General features: G+C 53.6%; 1 protein-coding gene across 3 annotated transcripts in view; it reads right to left on the reverse strand.

The window, feature by feature from the left end:
* Positions 1-4,316, reverse strand: part of CRTAC1 (cartilage acidic protein 1) — a 150,660-nt gene extending 146,344 nt beyond the window's left edge. For all 3 annotated transcript variants that reach the window (XM_039221220.1, XM_039221222.1, XM_039221221.1), the window contains exon 1: positions 4,191-4,316. In XM_039221220.1, coding sequence (XP_039077151.1) covers positions 4,191-4,214 — 24 coding nt within the window. In that variant the 5' untranslated portion in view covers positions 4,215-4,316. The remainder of the gene's footprint in view (positions 1-4,190) is intronic.
* Positions 4,317-9,004: the final 4,688 nt, after the last annotated feature.

Raw genomic sequence — 9,004 nt, forward strand, 5'->3', positions numbered from 1 at the left:
CCCCAAGGTGGGCAAAGGAAGAAGGCAAGGAGGGAGCCCTGCCAGGAAGACCTTGTCTATGAGCCCAGATGTTGAAGTGAGCAGAGGGCCGATATGCAAACCTGGACACTCAAGTCTTGCTTGCCTGGAAACAGAAGGCTCAGTGTGGTTCCTGGTGATCCCACAACAATATCCCCTTCTAGCTGAATACCTTTTTTATGTCTTACCAAGGGCAGAGGCATGTTAGAGACTATCTTCCTTGATCTTCGCTAGCCTACCCTCATCACAGGGTGCCCTCTTCACCTTTTTGCAGAGGAGGAAACTGAGGCACGCAGAGGTTAAACAGTTTGTCCAAAGTCTCTAAGCCAGTCAGTGAGGGGGCCAGATCCTAAGCCTGTGTCCTTTCTACTATACGGGCTGCCTTCCCAATGACAGTAAGGTAAGTGTCAGCCATCCAGTGGGGCTCACAAAAGGAGTGGCTTCTTGACTTCTCAGGGTCTAATGCCACTTCTCAAACTCTATGTCCTCTCCCCCATTCAACCAAAATGCAGAGATCCTATGCTATAGCCATGTTTTACATAATTATATTCCTCTCCTTATCCAGACTAGACCAAGCCTTGGGAATGCAGGCACATGTCTTCAGCTAGAGCCGGGAGCTGGCGTGGATCTCAAGCACAGCCTCTCAGAACTCCACTTCTTAAAGGAGGGGCTCTTGCTGTCTGGTGGTCCACGTAATCCTACTACCTCCCTCCTCCCCCTGAAGACTAAGACCCGACTTGCCTGTGAGCCTGAAGGAGAAGAGGAAACTCAAGCATCTTCCCTGGCAACAAGCATCCCTTGGGTGAGCTTTAGGGACAGAAGAGGATCTGGCTCTCGGAATTCTGAGGCTTGGCAGTACTAGCTCCTCCTGAGGGTCTAGCCACCAAGTCTGCCGAGGCTCGAGCAGAACCCAGAGGAGCTCTATACAGTGTGCAAAGAAACAGGATGGAGAGAAGAAACCGAGGGGCGGCCCACAGGCCACTCAGCAAACCTCCTTCCCAGGGCCCAGCTCAGATGTCGGCAGTCAGACTCACAGAACAGAAAAAGAGCAGTGGAAATGGTAGCATCTTCCAGGTCACCAAAGAAGCCCTAACATGAGGATTTGCAAAAATAGAATATCCTAGCACTCTGACCTTGAGCTGGGAGCAGCAAAGATGGGGAAATGGGCAAATAACGGTTGGTAACTCTCCACTCCACCCAGTATCTGAGTAATGGAGGTGTCACAGGCAGTGGTATGATGCAGGACAGGGCAACCCTACTCCAGCATGCCTTTGTGAAAGAAAGGAAGAGCTTTGGCTTGGGTTCCAAGGCACAGTGAAGGACTGGGCACTTCCGATTCCGACATGCATGGATAGAGAACTGGAGTTGCTTTGTCTCTAGCTAAAAGACTGCTTGGAATAATGAGATAAGATAGTGGATGAAAGGGAAAAAACAATTAGGAATTTCTATTACCTGTATATGTACATTACAAGAACTTTATCTGCTCCTCACTCTGAATAATTGATTTGAAGGAAACATCCCCAAATTTACTAAACTTATTAATTGACCAATGTCAGCAGCTAGGAGTACCTAGTGTGCCAAGAACATGCGTCCATCTCCATAGTAAAGAGGAAGCAGGTCAGAGTGGAAAGAGCTCTGATCAGAGAACTGGAAATCCTGAGACCTCATCCAATGACTTCCATCAAAGAGCCATTGTGACCTTGGACCAGACACTTGCCTTCACTGGTCTTCAGCTTTCTCACCTGTAAATTAAGTATGCATGTGAGTGTTGGGGATGGGATGAGGTTGAACTGGATGCTCTTCAAGGATCCTCCCTTCTAGCCCTAATGTTCTTGGACTCCATGAGCTCCTAACAAGTTCAAAGGACACACCAGAGCCAAGCACAAAGGAATAATCTCAGAGAGCAGGTGGGGCTGAGTACTAGCTCTCTGTCCTTGGAATGCTGTACGTGCATCTGCCCCCGTTGCACCTGAGATCACAGGACCACATGATGTCCAGGAAATCTATGGTAGAAGGGCTTCAATAATGAAGGTGAGGTTTGGGGTCTGTGGTCTGTGCTTGCCTGTGGTCAGGGAACAGCATGAAGTGGGAAAGTCAGTAGTCTTGACCTGGGTGACTTTGGCGCCCCCTACCGGACATCAAGGAGCCTGCTTCACCTTTAACCTCTGATCACTTCAGCAGGAAGCAAGGAAGATTAACAGGAGACTGTCACAAAGCCCTTGAATAGGACTGCCTTTGTGGTCTCTAGGCCTGTCTCCATAACAGCGTATGTTTCACTCCCTAGAATTACACAGACTATTGGTCCACACATTCACAGGCAACCTGTGCAGCAATAGGATGTCTTAAGCAAACATCAAGATGCCAGGTAATAAACATCAGGCTTCAGAACACCAGGTGCAACCCAGATGGAGAGAAGGGAAGAAAGGGCAACAGGCAGGTATTTCACTCCACAAATAGCCAGTGGAGAGAAGGTGTTGGGAAATGCAGCAGAAAAAATGTTGACTGCAGGCAGAGGATGGAGCTGGGTTTGGGGTTATGGATTGATAACCCCCATAAAAGATCTCCAGGTTGAAGCTACTCTAGGAGTTTAAAAGACCCACCCATGTTCAGGAATGGTATACAGATGAAGGATATACCCCAACTGAGGAGCATGCCTTTGACCTTCTCCACAGTCCCTAAGTGCCAATGGGAAACCAGAATATTCTAATTGTGGGCCACTGTGCCAGCATCAAGACCCTCAACCCCCTTCATTGCTTCTTAAATCGACTTTGGGACCTGCTACCAGAATGAAGTTCTTAAGCCAGAGAGAGAGAAAATGCTTCCTCAAAAGCTATATTGGAAGAACCACCATGTTCACACATTTCCATCCTCCATCTCCCCATCCTCATGGCCAGAGTGAGGTACAGCATGACTGTGAATTCACTCTGCTTCAGTCTTGGGTATGTCCAACCCCAAGGCATCGGGGTAAAAAATCTCCCATCAGTAGCGTTTGTTTTCCCACCTGAGTTCTCCCCTAATTCAAGGCAGCATTACAGAGCTGTCCCCTATTCTTGGAACCTTTTCCCTTTTTTTCCACCTGGCTTCACTTGGGAAGTCCTGCACCCATCCCAGAAGGCATCTCAAGTGTGACTCAAGAACGTGTCCTGCCTGGAGAGTAGAAGCACCTCCTGGGACGCACAGAAGCCACACTAGGTGCACACTCCACAACCGCCGGCAGCAATATTCATTAGTCATTCCCCGAGGAAGGGGAGTACTCCCACCCCCCTCCAACCCCAGGAGCATTTCCCGACCACTCTGGGGGGTTCCCATCCAGGCTGGGATGACTTTGGACTCTTGAGTTGGTTTCTGTAGAAACGGGACTAACCAGGGCTCTCAACTACTGTACTGCGAAGAAGCGAGCTGCATTGTTGGGCATGCCCCCAAGTCTGGCCTGCTGCCCCATCAAAGCCTCCATGTGCCCCCACGGGCCGAGGAGCATCCCCGGTTCCCCCTGGAATGCCTGAAGCTGATTTGCCTGAGACAGGCTGCGAGCGAGGAGACCACACCTCGGTCCAGCAAAGGCTGCTGGCAGCTACGCCGCTCGCGGGGCTGGCTCCCAGAGCTCTCGGCCACCGAGCGCTGTGCCTAGAAGCTCGGCTTCCCCGGGGAAGAAGCACCAGCTCCCGGGGGCTCTTCCCCATCCTGGCAGCGTAGTAGGTGAGCTACTACTACTGGTCGAGGCTAGTAGCTTCCCCGGCCCGGAGCTGAGCCCGGCTGGGTGACTCCCAAATACTCCCGGCACATCCTTCCTCACCTGCTCCGCCCCCCCCCCCTAGCAGCCCCACTGCCCCCTCCCCAAACGGCTGACCTCCAGCGCGCCCCCAGCACCTTCCCTGCCAGCGGAGTGGGCTGTCTTCCGCCCACCCTCGCTCCCCTCTCTCTTCCACCTCCAGCTCCGCGTCCGCCTCGCCCCCAGCCCGCCGGGGAGGCTGGGCGCGCCGGCCGAGTCCTGCGCCTCTCCTTAAGTTGGACACCCAACCGCCACCGCTGCCTTCAGTGGCGGTGTCCGTCTTCCCGGTTCCCCGGCGGCGTCTCCGCCACCCCTGCGGGCGAGTCGGGAGGGGCGCGCAGGGCGGGAGAAACTTTCTCCGCCTGAAGGAGTGGGGGTAGGGGGCACAGGAGCCGGTACTCACGCCGAGGTCAGCGCTCGGAGCCATCTTCGGGCTCTCTCAGCCCCACCGCCTGGGGGCGTCCGAGCGCGGGCGCTGGCTGCCGCTGCCGCTACCGCCGCCGCCGCCGCCTTCCAGCTCCCAGCCCCGGTCCCGGGCTGGCCTCGAGCCTCCCGCCCCGCCACCGCTCGCTCGCTTTATACAACTCCACTCGAGCGCGCCGGGGCTTATGTAAAGGCTGGCGGAGACCCGCAGCCAATGGCGCCGCAGCTAGAGCGGGGGGGCCTGGGGCGGGGGGCGCCCGCACCGCCAATCGCCGCGCCGGGAGCCCGGGCAGCCGGTGGGGGGAGGGGACGCCTCCCCGCGCTGATTTAGGAGCGGGGATTGCGGTGGCAGCAGCCGGCAGCCGGGCCGGGCCGGCTCGGCACGGCGCGGCGGGCGCTGGGGTGGGCGGCGGCGCAGGCGGCGCAGGCGGCGGCGAGGGCGGGCGCTCCCCGCACCCCGCGGCTGCTTCGCGTAACCTTCAGGAGGCAGCGGGGCCTGGCGTGGTGGGGGCGGGGGTGGCGGCGGCGAGGGCGCCCGGCTGGGGGCCCCGGGCCGGCGGGAAGCCGAGGTCCTTCGGGAGGAAGCGCCGAAAAGGAAGGCCAGGGGCGAGGGGAAGGAGGCGAGCCCCGGGGCCCGGCGAACACCCCAGCGCGCAAGGCCGAGGGTGGCGGCGGGAGCAGTGGCTCTGCTTTGCCTCCGCGCCCCCCTCCCGCCCCCCAAGACAGCGATCTGGCGTCGCCAGGCAGGGCCGGAGCGGCAGCGCGAGGCGCGCTGATGGCGAGATTTCGCGCTGCGCAGCGAGCGCTGAGCCGATCTTTATCCGGCCTGGGAACGTGTCCGAGCGCCTCCCGGGGACTGCTCAGTATGGAGAGCTGAGCCTCGCAACGGCCCCAGAGGCGGGGAGCGGGCGTGCACGGCTCGGAGAGCAAGCGCGGCGGCCGCAGTGGTGGAGGCGGCGGGCCGCGTCCCTTTCCCCCATTCCCCGCGAGCCGCCGGCAGTGCTTCCGCCGTGTCCCCAACCCGGCAGCGCCCGGGCTGAGCTTAACCTGGGGTCCACCAGTAGGCCTACCCGCTCTGGTCCTTCCAGTCTCTGTCGCCGCTTTGCTCACAGGTACTGCTGACCCCCTCCTCGCCCCCCAGCCCGCTGCGGTGGCCGAGATGGTCTCAGTCTCTCTGGACCAGCGGCTATGCCGGCTAAGCTTGGGAAGACCGTGCTAGGTCAGCAGTGCCCAAAATACCCGTGTGTTGGGCAGGAAACCGGCCTAGGTCGATAACGCTCTGAAGACAAGTCCTTTGTTTTGCACCTAGAATAGAACCTGGCACGTAGTAGGTGATCAGTAAGGATTTACTGGATGAATTTTGAGATTCCATGAGTAAAGTCTTTGGGTTTCTGAAAGCTGGGGCAGGGGGCACTGGAAGGGAAAGACCTGGGAGTAGGCCATCAGAAAGGAGGGAGCTAGGGCTGTTTTTCCATCTCTTGAGGGCTTTGTGACCATCACTCAGGTTTCTGGGCAATGGACTCTTTAAACGACTCCAATGCGTTTTTTTAATGGAGTCCCCCCCTGCCAACTAGCCCTTGGTCCCACTTATCCCAGGTTTTGGCAGAACTACCAGAAGCTACTTTGGGCCCTGTTTTCAGGTCTCTGTGGTTGTCCTCTGGAAAGAAATAGCTAAGCATAGGCAATATTTCTAGCTGTTGGGCCCTGAAACTACCTCAGGTCCTTAGTCTTTTGAGGGTTGTGGACCCTTTTGAGAATCTGGCAAAAACTGTTGAATCCTCCACCTAGAAAAATCTACAAACACACGTGCGCAAATACATCTCTGAGTATCATGTCAAGATCATTAGGGATCTCAAGTCTTTCCTGGGGCTCTGCCCAATGTCAACCTGTTTCTCTGGGGGTCTAGGGCAGTGGTGTATAGCCGTTTCCCTTTGGGAGATCAAAAGAACTCTTTTGAAGAGAGAATCTTCAAGATTCTGATTAAGAACCTTCATTTAGCAGAAACTCTGCCCCAAAGACACACCTGATTCGGAGCTCTTTCCATAAGGAGTCCAGTCTGCTGCCACATCATGCCATCAGGCTGTTTGGAGGCCACCTGAGTCATATGGGTGCCCCTCCAATCCACACCTCTTTCTGCATCTTGGCCCCCACCACCCTCTTAGTGTGGAGGTAAGTTGCAGGTTGTCATGTTCTGTCTGATCAGTGAGTGTTCCTTAACTAGAAACTTCAACTCAGGGAGACAGCAAGTGACTGGTAATTAAGCAGTTTCACTCAATCCCAAGCACCTAAGCACACCTTTCTTGGTTTTTGTTCTCACCTCTCTCTGCTTGTGAAGCTGTGAGCAGCAGCCCCAGCTGTGGAGCCTCACCTCACCTAAACCCAGCAGATTTAGTAACCAGTGCAGTAATTATCAGCATCAGCCATCCAGATGTGAATAGGCTGTCTGCACAAAACAGCTCTATAATGATGTCACACTTTCCTGCAGCTAGACAAGTAAGGGTGCAACAGACCACAGGTGCTGCGGGAGGACAGAGAAATGCAGGAAATGACGGAGACATTCTTTCCAGGAAGTTCTCTAGGGAATGCAGTCTGGTTTCTGCTCTTGAACTTATGAGGGTTGAGCCCATGGGCCAAGCATATCTGGTCCTATGACTTCTAATTCCTCTAATGTCCTCCACGTCCATTCACTCAGTTCATGTCTGTGTCCACTCAGAGTGCAGCCCTGCCCTGCCTGTTTCATTGTAGACATCTTGTCCTCCCAGACTGCCCAGACACGCCCTGCTTTCTCGGGACACGTGCACACTGTTATGGGCTGAATTGTGTCTCCCCACCCCACCTCCAAACTCAGATGTTAAAACCTTAACTCCCAAAGTGACTGTATTTGGTTTTTAAAAAAATTTTTTAATACTTTATTTATTTCTGAGAGAGAGACAGCATGAGCAGGGGAGGGTCAGAGAGAGAGAGAGGGAGACACAGATTCCCAAACAGGCTCCAGGCTCCAAGCTAGCTGTCAGCACAGAGCCCAACGCGGGGCTCAAACCCATGAACCATGAGATCGTGACCTGAGCCGAAGTCGGACGCTCAACCAACTGAGCCACCCAGGAGTCTCTAAAGAGACTGTATTTGGAGATAGAGCCTTTAAGGAGGTAATTAAGATTAAATGAGATCACTGGGTAGAACCCTAATCCTTAGGATTGGCGTCCTTACAAAAAAATAAACACTGGAGATTTCCCTCTTTCTCGGCACGTGGACAGAAGACAGGTCATGTGAGGACAGAGAGAGAAGTAGCCATCTGTAAGCCAAGGAGAGAGGCCTCCAAGGAAACCAAACCTGCTGGAGCCTTGACCTGGGACTTCCAGCCTCCCGCTGTGAGAAAATATATTTCTATTGTATAAGGCATCTGGTCTGCGGTATTTTGTTATTGTTGTTGTTGTTTTAATGTTTATTTCTAGGAGAGAGAGAGAGAGAGAGACAGTGTGAGCAGGGGAGGGTCAGAGAGAGAGGGAGAGTCACAGACTGAAACAGGCTCCAGGCTCTGAGCTGGCAGTCAGCACAGAGCCCGATGCGGGGCTTGAACCCACGAACCGCGAGATCATGACCTAAGCGAAAAGTCGGACGCTTATCCGACTAAGCCACCCAGGCGCCCCTGGTCTGCGGTATTTTGTTATGACCACATACGCAGACTAAGAAACACACATTTTCTACCCACTCCTTACCCGATCTGGCCTGCCCAGTCTCCTCCCAATACCCTGACTCCAGCCTTCTCCACTCTGGTGAAGTCTCTCTCCATACTATTCTCCCACAAACCTGTGCATTCTTTTCTGGTACATTTGCCTAAGAGGGTTTCTCATCTTTTAGTTTATTTTAGTTTAGTTTAGTTTTCTTTTAGTTTCTCACCCGAACTAAATTTCACCTCCCACACCACCTTTCCAACCTGTTCTGGCCAGCAAGCTTTGCCTCTTCTCTCTTGCAGGTCTGCAACATCTTAGCACTGCATTGTGCATATTATCCAGTCTTCTAGTTATTTCTTAGGCATAAACTTGGCCATCCTATCAGAATGGAAACCCCTTTGAGTCCAGGTTGTACCTTACACATGACTACTTCATGGAAGCCTGTGTGAAACTCGGCACTGAGTGAACACACGGCATTCGCTGACTAATTTATTCCAATTGAACATATTTACTTTAAAAAATATTTAAAAGGTTATGTGGCACTTTGTTTCCTAAAAGCTCAAGACATTTAGTGTGTGTCATTTCAGTTATCTTGAAAGCCTATTGGAGCAGGGGCTCTCGGGAATGAGCTTCCTCCTATAGTCCAGCCTCAGACGGTTTACACGAGCCACTTAGAGTCACACCGAGTCACCCTTTCTTTCTCCACAGCAGATTTGCTATCCTTGCTTTTCTTGTCACCTTCACTGATCCACCTGGCTGTCTTCTCACTCTCCAGATGGAAAGAAAAGGCCAGGGAACCTCAGATCCTTAGAGATGCTTCTGTTCTAACAGTTCTGTTGCGAAAGAACAGAGAGGTTGCTACAATTCCTCAAGCCCATATCTGCAGCTCTTGAAGCCAAAGGGGGGGTTGTAGAATTCAGAAAGGTGCCATACGCTCTGAAATGTCCCCTGTGAGGTCTTGGGCAGCATCTGTTAATGGGATGCACTAATATTTCTGCAGTAAGATGTATGAATGTTCTCACTAACCAGGTGTGAGGATAAAGTGGCTTCATATCAGTTTAGGTCAGGTTTTGTTACCAGATGTGTTTTGGCACCAAACTCGCAAACCAAACAACAAAACAAA

The sequence above is a fragment of the Hyaena hyaena genome, unplaced genomic scaffold, assembly GCF_003009895.1.
Source record: "Hyaena hyaena isolate Hyena2069 unplaced genomic scaffold, ASM300989v1 scaffold_964, whole genome shotgun sequence".
Lineage (NCBI taxonomy): Eukaryota > Metazoa > Chordata > Mammalia > Carnivora > Hyaenidae > Hyaena > Hyaena hyaena.